General features: G+C 34.8%; 2 protein-coding genes across 2 annotated transcripts in view; both read left to right on the top strand.

Annotated features, from left to right (window-relative positions):
• The window catches only part of LOC107600094 (fibronectin type III domain-containing protein 7-like), a 5,070-nt gene extending 1,864 nt beyond the window's left edge, over positions 1 to 3,206 (top strand). Inside the window, exons 4-7 of the mRNA XM_016291885.1 lie at positions 262 to 426; positions 693 to 950; positions 2,481 to 2,735; positions 3,190 to 3,206. Coding sequence (XP_016147371.1) covers positions 262 to 426; positions 693 to 950; positions 2,481 to 2,735; positions 3,190 to 3,206 — 695 coding nt within the window. The remainder of the gene's footprint in view (positions 1 to 261; positions 427 to 692; positions 951 to 2,480; positions 2,736 to 3,189) is intronic.
• Positions 3,207 to 5,655: 2,449 nt separating this feature from the next.
• Positions 5,656 to 18,038, top strand: part of LOC107600093 (uncharacterized) — a 59,218-nt gene continuing 46,835 nt past the window's right edge. The window contains exons 1-9 of the mRNA XM_016291884.1: positions 5,656 to 5,904; positions 5,997 to 6,251; positions 7,311 to 7,571; positions 7,675 to 7,704; positions 7,913 to 7,933; positions 15,164 to 15,424; positions 15,539 to 15,808; positions 16,051 to 16,308; positions 16,913 to 17,182. Of these exons, the coding sequence (XP_016147370.1) occupies positions 5,718 to 5,904; positions 5,997 to 6,251; positions 7,311 to 7,571; positions 7,675 to 7,704; positions 7,913 to 7,933; positions 15,164 to 15,424; positions 15,539 to 15,808; positions 16,051 to 16,308; positions 16,913 to 17,182 (1,813 nt within the window). The 5' untranslated portion in view covers positions 5,656 to 5,717. The remainder of the gene's footprint in view (positions 5,905 to 5,996; positions 6,252 to 7,310; positions 7,572 to 7,674; positions 7,705 to 7,912; positions 7,934 to 15,163; positions 15,425 to 15,538; positions 15,809 to 16,050; positions 16,309 to 16,912; positions 17,183 to 18,038) is intronic.

Here is an 18,038-nt window from a genome sequence, read left to right as displayed (position 1 = left end):
TACGTATATAAATAAAACACTGAGCCACAGATTTTATGAAGGGCACTTTACAATCTATAAATTATAAATGTATGCATTTATTTGTATGTGTTTATTCATTTAGTATATTATGAATTATTATAATTATTATTTTTTTTTTTAAAAACTGTGCTTTATCTACCATCATTACAAAATGAATAATTGATTCATATTTTTCTATAAATTTATTTATTGTAATTTCATTTATTATTATTATTATGTTCTTGTATTGTGTGCCATCAGCTCCTGAGGTCCCCCTCATATACCAGGCTTACTCCAAACACAGTGACAGCATCACAGTGGAGTTCGGTGTGGTGTCTGGTGCCACCAGCTACATCATCCGGGCAGAGAACGAGGATGGGTTCTTCTCTGAAAGCCTGGTGAACACTTCCCCCGGGACAGTGGTCGGTCTGTACGTATATAAATAAAACACTGAGCCACAGATTTTATGAAGGGCAATTTACAATCTATAAATTATAAATGTATGCATTTATTTGTATGTGTTTATTCATTTAGTATATTATGAATTATTATAATTATTATTTTTTTTTTTAAAAACTGTGCTTTATCTACCATCATTACAAAATGAATAATTGATTCATATTTTTCTATAAATTTATTTATTGTAATTTCATTTATTATTATTATTATGTTCTTGTATTGTGTGCCATCAGCTCCTGAGGTCCCCCTCATATACCAGGCTTACTCCAAACACAGTGACAGCATCACAGTGGAGTTCGGTGTGGTGTCTGGTGCCACCAGCTACATCATCCGGGCAGAGAACGAGGATGGGTTCTTCTCTGAAAGCCTGGTGAACACTTCCCCCGGGACAGTGGTCGGTCTGCTGCCTTACACCCAATACACCCTCAGCGTGATGTCCGTCAACACTGGGGGAAGGAGTCAGCCTTCTCTAACTGTGAATGCTAGGACAGGTAAAATGACTTTCATTAAAACACCTTCTGCTTGATTTAAACACGCCTTTTTCTTAATACTTTGGCTAGTTTATACTTCTATCTTCTTCTTTTTTTGGGGTAACATCCCTGCTGTTTGTGACAGAAAAAAAGGATGGTTTACCATGGTTTAGGTGGTCTTCAACTGGTTACCTGCCCAACTAGCTGGTCTGCCAGCATGAGAAATGGAAATGACAAACCCAAAACCCCTATAAAACCATCAAACCAGACAGGACTAGCATGATGGCCTACTCAAACTTATACATTTGTTCAAATTTGATATGTTAGTTCAATACATATATCATTCTAAACAATTATGCTAATCTGCGGTTATTAATCATTTTCCGTTCAAAACCAGTTTACTACCATACTTTACTGATTTAATATGGATTATGGAAAACGTAGTCCTCAAATCCACGGCATAACTCTATGAAGATCAAATAAAAGTGTACCTTGTAGCCTTCCAACCAACACAGACATTTTCATATAAAGCTTATTTTATAAAGATAACACAACATAGAATAGAAGGAAACTTGAGCACTATTCCCTGCTTGGTTGACAATGAGTTGGTATTTAAAACCTGTAACAATAACACAGTATTGTTTACTCCAGCTATTGTGTAGAGTTGGTACCTCTGGCTCTACCGACTGTTGACGGTAACTGCACCTTGAGCTGGACTTTATACCCAAAACTGAATGAAAAGATAAAACCATGAGAACTAGGCTGTTGCTTCTCCCCAAGGAACGGCTTTGACGTAACATAAGAGGGACGGGTTTCATAAAGTTTCATTTATAACAACAGGACTTACACTGTCTCTATCTCATTTCACCCAACAGACACGCTGCAGGTTGTTGTTTCCGTCTCAAGATCCTATATCTGTCCCTATCAGACATTTATACTAGTATCATTTTAAAACTAGTCATAGTATATCTGCAGATAAGCACTGGCACATCTCACAACAAATAATATTTTTCCTATAATAGTGTATTAAGGGGATAGTCCACCCAAAAATAAAAATGCTATCATTATTTACTCATTGTCATGTCATTCTAAATATGCATGATGTTATTTCTTCCGTGGAACACAAAAGAAGACATTTTCAAGAATGCTAGTAGCCAAATGGTTCCCAAATGGTCTCATTGACTTCTATAGTAGACAAAAAATATAGATATGGGAGTCAACTGGACCCAAAATCATTTGGTTACCAACATTCTTCAAAATATCTTATTTTGTGTTCCACAGAAGAAAGAAACTCATACAGGTTTGGAATGAAATGAGGGTGAGCAAATTATAATAATATATAATAATTATATAATTTTTCATATTTGGGTGAACTATCCATTTAATTTAGACAGGATTTTTTTTCCCGTTGTAATGATCGAAACTCACCAGTAGGGGCAGTAACTGTTGAGTCTTTGCCTGTGATTATGCACTTGCTGTCTTGTCAACATGTTCTATTCCTTCTGTCTTTATTAAAGTTATTAAAATATTTATTTTTCTCTCTGTTTGCAGTGTTGGTAGCCCCAGATCTGATTTCCAGCTCCCCCAGCAGTGACATCATTGTGATAGAGTGGAATCCAGTGGACCACGCTGTGCTATACAGCCTGGTCATGATCATGGAGGGCTCTACGCGGGTCAGACTAAACACGTCTGAGACCAATATGACCTTCACTGACCTTCAGCCTGGCACCACCTACAGCATCAAGGGCAATGCCTGGGATCCAGATGGTAACCAAGGAGATGACATCACCGTCTACCAAATCACACGTAAGGGCTTACTTGTTTCTAGTACTTTAAACAGAATGTGTTCACACAATGCATTTCCCAATAAACTGCTTGGCTCTTTTAATTGAAAGAGGTGGGACCCAGTGTGCCACAACCAACATGTTCAGCCTTACAAATTCTCTCATTCCGTGAAGTGTTTTGCCTGACTCTACGTACTAGATAATCTGTTCATAATTTTGTAAAATGTAAATAAAATTATGAATCAAACCTTAAAAAGATAGTCCAGGCAAAATTAAAATTCTGTTATCATTTTCTCACCCTCTTTCCAAATATGTATGACTTCCTTTCTTCTCTGGAACGCAAAATAATATATTTTGAAGAATTTTAGTAACCAGTTTTGGGTCCCTTTGCCTTCACAGTATTTTTTGTCCAAACTATGGAAGCCAATTGGACCCAAAATGTCTTCTTTCAAAATATCAGCTTTTGTGATCCATAGAAGAAAGCAAGTCCTAAAAGGGCAATATGCCGCATACAAAAAGTACCATGATGGTACCATGTTTTGTTGTATAGTTACAATAGTAGTACCATGGTTTTTTAGGTACTTTGAATACAATATAAATATAATGTAACAATTATTGAAATTAACATTGTATAAATACAATTTCATATACAAATACAATTGCATTTATTCAAAGTATTTCCAAAAATACAATGGTATAATAGTAATAATAATAATAAATTATATAAATAATAATCAGTATTATTATTATTATTTTGCATTTACATGATTCTCAAAGTACTTCCGAAATACTGTTATAATTATATTATTATTAGAAATATTAATGATATTTATATAAATATGAATAATATATTTTACATAGTACCTTTAAAAGTAGTAATATTAAATATTATTATGATTATGATTAAAATATTCATGATTTATATAAATATTAATATTGTTTTTATATAACACATTTAAAGGTAGCTTTTCAATGCACTTTATATATAAAAACAAAATGACAAAAACAAGATATGAAATAAAAAAATAATTAAGCATATTTAAAAATATAAATAAAAAAATAATAAAATCAATTATTTATTAAACAAAATTAACATGGGTAGAAAAAAAATATTAATTTTTAATAAAACAAAACACAAAGTGAAAATAGTGAAGGTTTTCCTAAAATAATCTGAATAACTTTAGTTTCATTACCGTGGTATATTTCAAAGTACTATAGTATTGCTATACTATATGTGACCCTGGACCACAAAAGCAGTCATAAGGGTCAGTTTTTTAAATTGAGATTTATACATCGTCTACAAGTCTGTATTACATGCACATAGATTTACATTGATTTATTTAACAGATGCAATTTTGCACAAGAATATTTGGTACGAAATTTGATATGCATCTCTCTCTGTCCTCAGTCCCCTGCTGTCCAAACAACTTGTCAGTGTCTCTGATTTCCACCGAGACTTTAGAGATCTCGTGGTCTTCAGTTCGAGGAGCTGAGTTATACGAGACGATCGCTGCAGACGGAAGCGAATGGATCCACTGCAACGACACGGCTCCTGTGTGTGCGCTGTCTGATCTCACCTGTGACAGCCTGTATAGCGTGGTGGTGCGGCCCTGCAGTGAGACACAAGGATGCAATAACACCTGTAGTGCACATACACGCCGGACAGGTACGCACATAAATGCTCATTTGCATGTGAACCCACAAGATACTGCTGGGCAATATGCCGCATACAAAAAGTACCATGATGGTACCATGTTTTGTTGTATAGTTACAATAGTAGTACCATGGTTTTTTAGGTACTTTGAATACAATATAAATATAATGTAACAATTATTGAAATTAACATTGTATAAATACAATTTCATATACAAATACAATTGCATTTATTCAAAGTATTTCCAAAAATACAATGGTATAATAGTAATAATAATAATAAATTATATAAATAATAATCAGTATTATTATTATTATTTTGCATTTACATGATTCTCAAAGTACTTCCGAAATACTGTTATAATTATATTATTATTAGAAATATTAATGATATTTATATAAATATGAATAATATATTTTACATAGTACCTTTAAAAGTAGTAATATTAAATATTATTATGATTATGATTAAAATATTCATGATTTATATAAATATTAATATTGTTTTTATATAACACATTTAAAGGTAGCTTTTCAATGCACTTTATATATAAAAACAAAATGACAAAAACAAGATATGAAATAAAAAAATAATTAAGCATATTTAAAAATATAAATAAAAAAATAATAAAATCAATTATTTATTAAACAAAATTAACATGGGTAGAAAAAAAATATTAATTTTTAATAAAACAAAACACAAAGTGAAAATAGTGAAGGTTTTCCTAAAATAATCTGAATAACTTTAGTTTCATTACCGTGGTATATTTCAAAGTACTATAGTATTGCTATACTATATGTGACCCTGGACCACAAAAGCAGTCATAAGGGTCAGTTTTTTAAATTGAGATTTATACATCGTCTGAAATTTGAATAAATAAGCTTGTTAGGATAGGACAATATTTGGCGGAGATACAACTATTTGAAAATCTGGAATATGAGGGTGCAAAAAAAATCTAAATATTGAGAAAATTGCCTTTAAAGTTGTCCAAATGAAGTCCTTAGCAATGCATATTACTAATCAAAAATTAAGTTTTGATATATTTATCAAAGGAAGGAAATTTACAAAATATCTTCATGGAACATGATCTTTACTTAATATACTAATGATGTTTGGCATAAAAGAAAAATCTATAATTTTAACCCATACAATGTATTTTTGGCTATTGCTACAAATATATTTGTGCTACTTAAGACTGGTTTTGAGCTCCAGGGTCACATATGATCTTATCACTGTAACATGGCATCAGTTTTTATGAAATTAAGCGTATTTCTCTTTCTCTCAGCTCCCTGTGCCCCTCTGATCCTCAACGTGACTCAGGTGAACTCTTCCACGGTGGAGGTGTTCTGGATGGCTACAAACACCGAGGCTAACTACACTGTGATCGCCATGGGTCTCACCGACACGCTCACCTGCTCATCCAGCGGCACTTCCTGCTACATCAGTGTGTCCTGTGGATCCACATATGACGTCAGCACCTACGCCACAACCACAGCAGGACAGAGTCTTCCCAGCTACTCCATTCCCCTGGAAACAGGTGCAGTAATGAAGATAGAAAACATCCGGAAATAGATAATTAATGGTTGACAATGGTCAAGCGATAAATAAATGTCCCCTTTCTCTCTCCAGGACCCTGTTGTCCAGAAACTCTGAGTGTTGAGCAGGTGACCCAGTCTATGACAAACATCACTTGGTCGGCTGCCACAGGGGCGCGGTCTTATGTCACCTCTTTGACATCCCCCAGAGGTCACGCCAGATGTCACACCATGGACACCCACTGCCTGCTGGGATGCATCACATGTGGCACCAGCTACAATGTGTCGCTGGAGGCCTTCAGCATTACTGGACATAAATCAGAGTGCAGTTACCACGGTTTCTCTGCAAGTGAGTAAAGAAGCTTTCTCATGGCATCACTACAGATTAGACACTAACATATTTAACCACATAACTGGTCATTTACTCGAGTATGTGCTTTAGATTAAATATGGTGTCCTTTTTCCAACAAACTTATTTTCTTGAGAAGTGCTTGTTCACATTCTATCTGTCTGTCTGTCTGTCTGTCCGTCCGTCCGTCCATCTATCTATCTATTTATATGATTAATTAAAAATAATATATATTTTTTATATATAACCCCCTTAAAAATAGTTTTAAATTCATATAAGAAAACGAATAATAAGGAATTAAATACAAATATTTAAAATAATAATAATAATAAAGAATAAAAAATAAAAAAATTGAAATTATTAAAAAAACAAAACACAAAATTATTTACTACGGATTCAGCATTTGCAAACATTTGACTGGTTAATAGTCATTTACTCTAGTAGATGCTTTTAATTCAACCTGGTGTTCTTCTATCGATTTATACTTTAAGCTTGTGCTCTTTCTTTAAAATAAAAATAATAGTAATAATAATAGTTATTAGTATTATTACATTTATTATTCCTATTTATATGAATATTATTAATACTTGTACCTTTAAAGGTAGCTTCTCAGTGCACTTAAGAAAACAAAGACAAAAACAATATATGAGAGTAAAAAGAATGAAGATTAATTACAAATAAAAAAGTGAAATGATTAATAATAAAACAAAACACAAAATCAAAACAGGCAAGTAAAGGGTTTCATTAAAACAACATCATGTGATTGAGAAATAAAAAATGAAGATCTAATATATGACAATCTGACATTTTGTTTATCTAATGTCTAATTAAAAATATATTTAAAATGAATTAAATGAAATCAAATAAATGACAGATGGAATAAAGAAACAAGCAAAATGTCTGTGTAAATCAGTTGTAAAACTATTTTTTGCATAGATTCAATATAATCATACTTACTAATGGTTTTAAGAATGATTTACGCAAAGTTTTGAATAAATCAATGAAAAATGGAAACTTTCACCATTCTATCTCATTTTCATTATCTGTAACCTCTCTCAGGTGCGTGTTGTCCGTCCAGCGTGAGACTCTACCGGATGGATAACAACACTCTTCGGGTGTACTGGCGCTCTTCTCCCGGCCTGTACAACTACACAGCCGACCTGCACGGTACCAGATCCAACTACACCTGCAGTGCCACAAATGGGGCTCATGGATGTGACATCTCTGAGATCCTGTGTGGGGAAGTATACACTGTCGTGGTCGCTCCCTTAACACAAGAGGGTTCGAAGGTCACATACTGCCCCAGAAGACTCTACTCAGGTACAAAATGATGTTTTAATTATAAATAACACAAGAAAAAAATATGAATAAAACATCACATTTTAATCTTGTAAAATGACGTTTCTTTCTTCTTTTTTTTCAGTCTCCTGTTCTGGAAACACTGTGGGAATGGGTGTGTATTCTTATTGAAACTCATCTTCAATCATACACTTTTAAATATTTATAATATATATCAATATAATATTATATCATTTGAATATTATATAGTACTATTTAAAAAAATATACACGTCAAAAAATAGACATTTAGAAATGACAAGCTCTTCCAAGTACATTCTCTATGACTCAGTGCTATATAACTGCTTTTCTGTGGATCTGCAGTGATCTATCGAGGCCGGAGGAGTGTGGACTAAAACCTTTTTGTGAGTAATTGCACATAAATTATGACTGAATGTTTACATTTGCTGTCATCACATACAGATGCGGAGTCTCATGGGACAGATTTACCCAGGGAATCCAAAACTGGAGGCCTTTGTGTCCACCATAAGATTAGTTTATTGCTATACAGCCTGTGACAATAAAATATGACACTTGTGCTCTTGGGACTCCAGATGCGCATCTCAGTCAAAATGTCTTCAGATATGATAAATGATAAAGTGTCTTGTTACTTGTCTTAAAACATTTAGGAATAAAAATAAAATCTTATAAAGTCTGAAAAAATCTAATCATATTTTAAAAGAAATCCTACTTCAGACATTATTTTCATGACAATTAAGCACTTCCCCTATGTAAAATAATATATATATATATATAAGTTCCTTTGACCTCATGATTCTCATTTGTTCTGACATGCACTGTGAGCTGTAAGGTCTTATATAGACAGGTGTGTGGCTTTCCTAATCAAGTCCAATCAGTATAATCAAACACAGCTGGACTCAAATGAAGGTGTAGAACCATCTCAAGGATGATCAGAAGAAATGGACAGCACCTGAGTTAAATATATGAGTGTCACAGCAAAGGGTCTGAATACTTAGGACTATGTGATAATTCAGTTTGTGTGTGTGTGTGTGCTGAGATGCTGTGGAAAAAAAGACAAAACTATTATGAGAATGTTGCAGGATCTTGTCTTTGACATGACATGAATGATGTATAGGCCATATACATTTCAGTGTGTATATGATCAAAGTTGGACCTCCCGCAAATGTCCGGTTCTCATGTCTTTTTGTCTTCTGTCAAAGGGCACAGATGAAAGAAGATGGAGCTCTGACGTCATCAACGGAGACAACAGGGCATTCTCTTCTCACCATTTTCATCTCGCCACATTTATATACTGTTTGCCAGCAATACCTATAACAATTGGCTCAATGAAAATGTATGTGTATCTTTAAGGTCTTTTAAACATGAAAACAAAAAAATATATTTTTCAATCAAATTGTTAACCATTTCTAAATGTGTGATATTTTATACATACATTTCCTTTGTATTATGACGTTTGCATTTATACTGTAATTTCCTGATATTCAAAGCATGTCATGAAGCCCAAATGTTTACATGTCCAAGAAAAGTAATATCATAATGTCACAAGAAAAATGACTATGTTAATTGTAGTGTAATGATTCGAACAACACTATAAGCATTTGTAGGAATTCCCCTAAGCAGCAAGCCTCCAAAGGGAGTGGACCAGTGTGTTTTATACTGGGTAGACCTCCTCTGAACTAGGATGGGAAATTCGAACATCACAAGTTTCATGTTCAGTGTCTGCCCCAGGTCATGTGTCCTTTGGATGATATATTACATTGAATTTGCAAAATATGTATGTTTACTAATGACCTACAGCCTGAGAACCTCAATACAATAGCAGCCTTTAGTACTCTTAATAAACAGCATGAAGCATTACATATTGAGAATTTTTTTTTTTATTAACATTTCAGATTTTTTTCCCACTATTTGCTATTTATATATTTATTTTATGTACGTTATAGTGCTGCTAAAGTTAACACATTAATTCTTTAGATTGACTAAATGTTAAACGCTATTACATTTATTTGACCATTTTATTTGCATAATTTTGCATAATTTGACAATACTGTTCTGTTTCTAATAACTGGTGTAAACAGTCAGAAGAACAAAAGGTTTCCATCTCAAATGCAGAAAAGTCGCAAAAGTCACAAACCACATATTTATCAGTTGATAGGAACTTTCTCTTTCTCTGCCTTTTCATTGAAGATCAGCACACGACTCGCTCACATGCATATTTTTCTATCTATCTAATGGCACGTATATTTATAAATGAAACCCAGATGGGAAATATTATAATTTTAAGCTGCAAAATACCTCAAAGACATGGCATGACACACAAAAGAGACAAATCCATGTCACGAACATAGATTCCTGAGCTGTGTTATCATCTACTTCATGAAAACTAACACACCAGAATATATTATGTTTTCTTACATAACACCATATTTAGTGGCACTTGCTAAGATAAGCATCACTGTTACCAATACTGGATTTGAACACACCCTGAACAATAAATATTCAACTTCAGTAACTCATCCTGCACCATCTGTGCTGTGGGTGATGTGAGCAATACCTCAAATCAAATGAAAACCTTCCACAGAGTTACACTGAAAAACTGAATATGGTATAGAGACTTGAAGCTAACTAGCAACCACCCAGAAAACCCAAATATCACATAACATATAAAACCACCCGGAACAACCTTGCAAACATTTAGTAACATCACAGCAGCCATAATAGCAATGTTATAGCAAGTACCCACAACATTCTATTATTGTGGCCATTGGTTTTGCATTGGCAAGGACCACTGGCATTTTCTTTAGATTTTTACATTTTTTAAGAACTTGTAAGTAGTGCTGCAATCAAAATTGATTTTTTTTGTCTCTTTTATTGTCCTTCCCTTTTTTTAGTCTAACCACTTAAGTAATAGCACACAACTACTCAAAAAGTCACATGATTAGAAGCATTCATGCCCAGTTTAATACTTTGGGATATATTAACTACGTATAATAGAAAACTGGCCAAATAACTCATATTTGATATATCATATACAGTACTGTGAGTGCACTCTAGCTTTGTGTAAGTGTCAGCAAAATGCATAAATATAACAATAACATTGCTGACAGATGCACTGATATGACAGAGAGATACCGTACCTACAGCATGTGGGTAGAACGTGAGACAGACCTGTCATTGTCTTGCATGAACAATAGGTGCCTAAAACCTGAGCAATGTATAGCTTCTGAGAGAAAAGATGTGCCTCAAACGCGTGCCATACAAAGACACTGATCATTCACCCTGTGGGAAAGATTAGCCTACTGATGACTCGTATATACCAGGTAAATAAATACTTACAGATTTGGTTTCTACTACAAGAAATTAAATCTCCTGATTCTAATATTTTTCTTCTAACAGGCCCAAGTAGGCTAATCTCAGATTCGTCTGTAGAATATACTATACAACTTTTGCCAAGACAAACTCGCAATTCTGAGAAACAATGTCTGACTTGTGAGATATAAACTCAAAATTGTGAGAAAAGAATATTAGAATTGTGATATCTCACAGCTTGGGCTTTTCTCAGAATTGTGAGAAAAAAAAAAACTGGGAGGAAAAGTTACAGTTGTGAGAAATAACTCGCAACTGCAAGATAAAAAGATCACAATCGTGAGATAAGAAGTCTTTGTGTTCTTTAGGCCTAACGGGCTTCCATATGTTTTTTGCGTGCAAGTTATATAAAGCCGTATAAAGCCAAATGTGTGAAGCCCAGTGTTTTAACGTGTTCAGATTTGAAAAGTAGGGACCCACTTTATAGGTGTCGTTAACTATTATGTTCTTACATTTAAATTAATAATTTGATACAATGCAATTATTGTGTAGCCTACATAAACGTTTTTACATTGTACTTGTATTTGAAAATACCAGTATTTACACCCGTAATTCATTTCTGTAGTTACATCTACCCCATAAACCTAATCATACCACCAAACCTGTCCCTAAACTTACCTGTATCCCACCTCAATAGCAGCAAAAGTGTTTAGCAATTAAACATGAACACAATAGGCACACACCAATTATCATTATCAGTTAAACAACTTTTGCCAAGACAAACTCGCAATTCTGAGAAACAATGTCTGACTTGTGAGATATAAACTCAAAATTGTGAGAAAAGAATATTAGAATTGTGATATCTCACAGCTTGGGCTTTTCTCAGAATTGTGAGAAAAAAAAAAACTGGGAGGAAAAGTTACAGTTGTGAGAAATAACTCGCAACTGCAAGATAAAAAGGTCACAATCGTGAGATAAGAAGTCTTTGTGTTCTTTAGGCCTAACGGGCTTCCATATGTTTTTTGCGTGCAAGTCTTATAAAGCCGTATAAAGCCAAATGTGTGAAGCCCAGTGTTTTAACGTGTTCAGATTTGAAAAGTAGGGACCCACTTTATAGGTGTCGTTAACTATTATGTTCTTACATTTAAATTAATAATTTGAAACAATGCAATTATTGTGTAGCCTACATAAACGTTTTTACATTGTACTTGTATTTGAAAATACCATCCTGTATTTACACCCGTAATTCATTTCTGTAGTTACATCTACCCCATAAACCTAATCATACCACCAAACCTGTCCCTAAACTTACCTGTATCCCACCTCAATAGCAGCAAAAGTGTTTAGCAATTAAACATGAACACAATAGGCACACACCAATTATCATTATCAGTTAATCATTATTTTATTAAGTACATAGTATTTAAAGACACCAAATATGAAGTGGGACTAAAAGCTGTGTAGTGTATTAGCACATTAATATTATAGCCCTTTACTCTGTCTCATTTGTTTCAACTTTTTCAATGAATTTGAGGAGAAACATCAGACTTTACTTCAGTGCATCATACCTGAACATACTCCAAGTTTCCTGAAGACAAAAAGGGCCACATTTGAGTAATAAAGCATCTTCGGCGATGTTCTGAAGGACAAAGTATGATGGTTGTGATGGAACTTTGTTCAAAGTTAAACGTTTTGTTTATACGCAACTTAAATTCCAACGTCACCTTTCATTATAATTATGAAGGTGCGATTTCTTTTTAAGTCTGAATCAAGCTCCTTCTCAAAAACTACGATTAGTGCTTCCACAGAAGAGATGAATTAAACAAGTGATTCTCATTCACTACTGGGAAGCAAACCGGATCAGGCCTGGACTCCACCTGTGTTAAAGTAAAAGAAACTATAACATTAAAGACACTGATCTTAACCACCATACAAAACCATTTGAGCTGGCTGGACAGAGTTGGGTGTATGTTTCAGGCTCTGAATCGAAGAGGCAGATTTGCTTTCCCTTATAGCTTCTTCTTTCTGGGATCAGTGAGACCGAGACAAAGACACTCTATTCCTTCATTATCTTTCTCTTTAAAGTACCAGCACACACGGTTTTAGGCACAATGATGAATTTTGATAGCGTAACATTCTAGTGCTTTCGGCATTCCCAGTGCAGCTCAGAAAGGAAGATCTCTCATATTTTGCAGTGACGAGGCTCTAGACTTTTAAACTTTATAATATTAGAAGAAATAAGATATAGCATTAGCAGTTATGTATTAGACAGGTGTGACCTACGGCCACTTCCTTACAGGAAATTGTAAGCTAAATGATCCTGATGGAAGAGATGGGGGGGAAAAATCAGAGAAAAAAAGAACTTCCGAAACAAGATTACATAAGTTAAATGAATGACACAGTGACTAAAATAAACAATAAAAAAGCTTTTATCAAATTACACACAAAAAAGTGAATGACTTACAGAATAGAGTTGAAATTCTTTCAAAATCTCTCTCTCTATATATATATTTATGATTTGGTAAAAAAAAGAAAGAAAGCTAAATAGCTACAGTTTTGCACCTGTTTCACTTTTATTGGCAAATGAACTGTACATGTATGATCTTCGGCCACTAGTTTGTCATTTTTATCATTATATCAGCAAATATTCAGCTTAAGATGCAGATTAAAGAATTAAGAAAGCTAAAAAAAGTTTACGATTAAATTTTTTTTTTTATATAAAAACGTTAAAAAGAATAACCATTTACAGTATTAACTCCTTTTCAGTTAATGTACCATTGTCAATTCAGTGAAAGGTAAATTAATAACTTTATAATAAATGATTTACTGAAAACAGTCATCAATCCAACTGAACTGATTCAATTCAGTTGCAACCTTACATGAGTCAAATATGCAAATTGGTTTCAATCAGTATTCATGTCATTTATTGGGAAAACTAATTCAAAAGACCAACCCATTCACACATTCAACATCATCATTACCGAAGACAATATTAAACCAGTATTAAAGTGAAATAATAGGGGAAATATGTTTAATATCCAGTAATTGAATCTTTCTTTAACATTACACCAGACTGCTTGAGGCAAGCCAGTACAAGGATGGGAATTTCACTCTTTCCATTATCCTGAGCCTGTTTCCCTGAAACCTAATGACTAACAAGCTATCCTATATCACTTACCACTCAAAAATAATCCTAACATACCTGTATGCTCTTCATTTAAACTAATTATAATTTTAAAATAATTATAAAAAATATGGAGCATATCTAGAAAGAACTAGTGTCAAAGTTTGTGGTCTTAATTTGTCAAACAATAACCACTAGACCCCCAGCCTACCCTTTACCTATTAAAAAAACACACACACACACAAACAAACACACAGAGTTACTTAGATGATGTCTTCAGCCCAGAGGCATCCACCTGCCCTCATTTTGCATTTTGGATGCACTGATTGGTTCTCACAGAGCAGGTATACTTGCACCGTGCCACCAAAGATTTCAGATTTCTCTCCATATTAGCAAGCGTATGTATCATAACTTACCTGTAACTTATTAGCACCTTATACATCAAATCAGAGATGCATCTTCCAGGAACACTGTGCATCTTTGTAACGCTATTTTCAGTGACACAGGTATTTATTAATCTGTTATGATCCGTTAATGATTTATTGTTCATTTTTTGTGTTTGAAATCCTTATGATTAATTTGAGTATCATATTTTTCTTTGTTCGAAGGTAAAAGAAGCTACCGCAAGTAAGTATTTTAATACTTATTTAATATTTATTTTAGAATATTAATAATGTTTAATATTATGTATCACAGTTCAGTAAATTATGTTTCATTTATATTAGGAATTTTAATTTTTTATTTATTTTAGAAATGTATTTAACTAAATATATAGTATTAGTGCACATTGTTGTAGCTTAACATTTTTGTCTCCTCCAGACTGTAACATAACATCAATATCATCATCCACTGCATCATCTCTGCTTGTAAAATGGAACAAGTTTACAGGAGCGACAAACTATATTCTGGATGTCAGGGTTGTGAATGCAACCAACACAGCACCTGTCACTATTACACTCACTGCGTCCGCTGTGGAGCGACTGGTCCAAGGCTTAAGACCGGGAAACATTTATCTAGTGACTTTTAAAGTGTTTGTGTTAAATTATGTGGCATGCATCAACTCCCAGACAGCACAGACAAGTACGTTAGCGACCCACACATTTCTTAACAAATTTCTGGAATTGTTACATTTTTAATTAATTTCATTTCATTTGTGCATGCAGTTCCTGCCACCTCACAAATAACATATTCAAAGGCAATATCAAGCACCTCCATCAGGTTTGACTGGTCCAGTGCACAAGGAGCTGATAAATACATTTTGGTGGTGAATGGAACTTTCCATCCTGAGACTCATAACCTCACATTCACCTCGCTAAGTGGACAGATAGACAACCTCCAGCGAGCCACTTCGTACAGCTGTTACGTTTATTCCGCCAATTCTGCAGGACTCGGCACCAAGAGCCTTGTCAGAACCATCAGAACATGTAAGTCTACTCACAGTTCTTTCCAGTTTTGTGCTATTTTACAGCAGCTTTGCTACCATCAATGAAATCTTGCCTTTCTATAATTGACAATAAGAAAATATTTTTGTTCCACAGTGGTGCAGCCACCAGATAATGTGGCTGTGAACGAGTTAACGCAGACCACGGCTCGCGTAACATGGAACGCCATCTCAGGTGTCCTGCTTTACCAGCTTTCAGTGATGGCCAATAACAAGCCGGGATTTCCCCCGCTTATTAAGAATGTCACTGCTTCCCCTGTGAACATCTCAAACCTGGAGCCGTGTACAACATACACAATAGGGGTTGCATCTATCAACATGTTCCTTGAACCAGGAGAGTCCAATAATGTCACCTACACAACTTCCAGTAAGTCAAGACGAGGCAGAACATTTCAGAGCGAAACCTTTGAATGAAATCATAAAGCAGTAGATTTATGCCTTGATGTGTTTTGGATGCTTCTAGACTTGCCTAACCAAGACTTCGGTTGGACAAAATTCTAGTCCAGAATCAATACTAAGCATAAACCAAGCCTAGAAACCAATGCTGGTTTTTGCAGCATCTGGATATGCAGATACTGTATATAACATATTACTTCTTGTTTATCTCAGCCATTGCAACAGTTTCCTCCATCTCTGTGGAGTACAGCTGTCGTACTTCTACGGCAACGGTTAGTTGGGATGTGGCTTTTGGTGCCACGTCGTACCGTGCCGTCATTACAGATGGTCAAGGCCGGTCGCTCAACTGCACTTCCATGGACACCACCTGCCAGATCTCGAATCTGGTCTGTGGAGAACGGTACGCCGTACGGATTATAGCCATCGCTAACTGTGAAAGCACTTCCGACGGCAGCTACATCTTCGAGACAGGTAAAGATGTCCTTTCTCAAAGGTCACGCTCACACCTGATCCAGTCCTCTGGGAGGTGAGCAGGAAATCCTGTCGTGGTGTAGCAAGTCTGAGGGGGAACACACCCAGGAATTACTGTCATGTAGATTTAATGAGCTTTACGATCTATTGAAGCAGATATTTTTTATGGAAGGTCGTGCGGTATCAGGTGGCAGTCCTAACTTAGCCCTTAAGTTAGTAAATCTACCTGCCTTCTCTAAGGTTATCTCTCTCAGGTTGTTTTTTATCTACTATCCACCCAAAAATGAAAACTCTGTCATCATTAATCACCCTCATGTCAACCGGTATGGCTTTCTTTCTTCTGCAGAAGATATTTTGGAGGGATTTTGTCCATAAAATTAGTCAGTGGGGTCCAATGTTGTTTATTTTGGACCCCATTTACTTTCATTGTATAGACAAAACAGCGGTTATTCTTGAAAATATCTCCTTTTGCGTTTGAAGTAAGTCATACAGGTTTCAAACAACATGGGCTTTCATTTCTGGGTGAACTGTCTCTTTAAACCAAATAGGAATTGTATATTTCACTAGCAAATGCATTTCTTTCCCCCTTCTCTCAAACTAACAGCACCATGCCCACCCAAAGCGCCAAAAGTGTACCGCGAGTGCTCCACTAATGTCATCTTGTTCTCGTGGGAGCCCACCAACAACACGGCTTATTACTTCGCCATTGCTGTGGACTCGGATGAACTGGTAATGGAATGCGTCACTGGGGAAACCTCCTGTTATTTCACCGACACCGTCTGTGGCCAAACCTACAGCTTCTATGTCAGCGCCATCTACTCCGGAGGACTAGACTGCAAGAGTGGAAACACAGAGGGTGTGGTGATCAAAACAGGTGAGTTGGTCATTTTGGTAAAAATCAATAAACATTTAATTTTCCATGATTTTCCATGGGACACATAATTTTGCAGTTGTTTATGTTTGTGTGTTTGTTTTCGGGTTCAGAAGCCATTTAAAAGATAATTATATTATCGATTTAACTGCACTAACAATATTGGATGGGAACAAAATTTGAATTGAATTAAGGTGGATTATGACACCAACTCTTCAATATCAACACTGTTATTGAAAAACAGAGTTCTGGCATGAAACTCTAGATGGTGCAGTCAGATAGGTCTAACTCAGTGGTTCTCAACCCGCGGCCCATCACGAATTTAAATGCAGCCCACCATGCTGAACACAATTTTTAAAAATTACTTTCAGTTTTACAATTAATTTTAGTTTTTACATTAATTTAAAAATTTACTAAATAAATATAAGATATAGCCTAATGTTTTTATGTAAAATAATTTTGTTTTTCATGTATTATTTTCAGACATGAGCAGTACTCACATAGCCTAACGTTACGCATTTAAAGTAACGACCAAGTGGCCAGCGGCAGACAGTGAGCATATGTTTGATCAATTTAGCCTTCTCAAATCATCACAACTTGACTAAAATAAAATCTATAGATATAAAACAGTTCAAGCATATAACAATGTTTAAACGTTAAACCTAGATAAATGTGCGCTGTATCCAATAGTTTGTGCAGAGAGTGCAAGCTGAAGCGCACTTTGCAGGACATAGAGACGCCATTTTTTTTCAGTGGATACACCGTCATTTTTGCTCATAAAGGTAAGAGTAATACATCATTCGTAACTGTAAAGGGTCTACTTTTATTTGTGTGCACTCACAATATCAACAAAACGTTG

This window comes from Sinocyclocheilus grahami, unplaced genomic scaffold (assembly GCF_001515645.1).
Source record: "Sinocyclocheilus grahami isolate Dianchi unplaced genomic scaffold, SAMN03320097.WGS_v1.1 scaffold277.1, whole genome shotgun sequence".
Taxonomy (NCBI): domain Eukaryota; kingdom Metazoa; phylum Chordata; class Actinopteri; order Cypriniformes; family Cyprinidae; genus Sinocyclocheilus; species Sinocyclocheilus grahami.
This window is presented reverse-complemented; position numbering and strand designations above follow the sequence as displayed.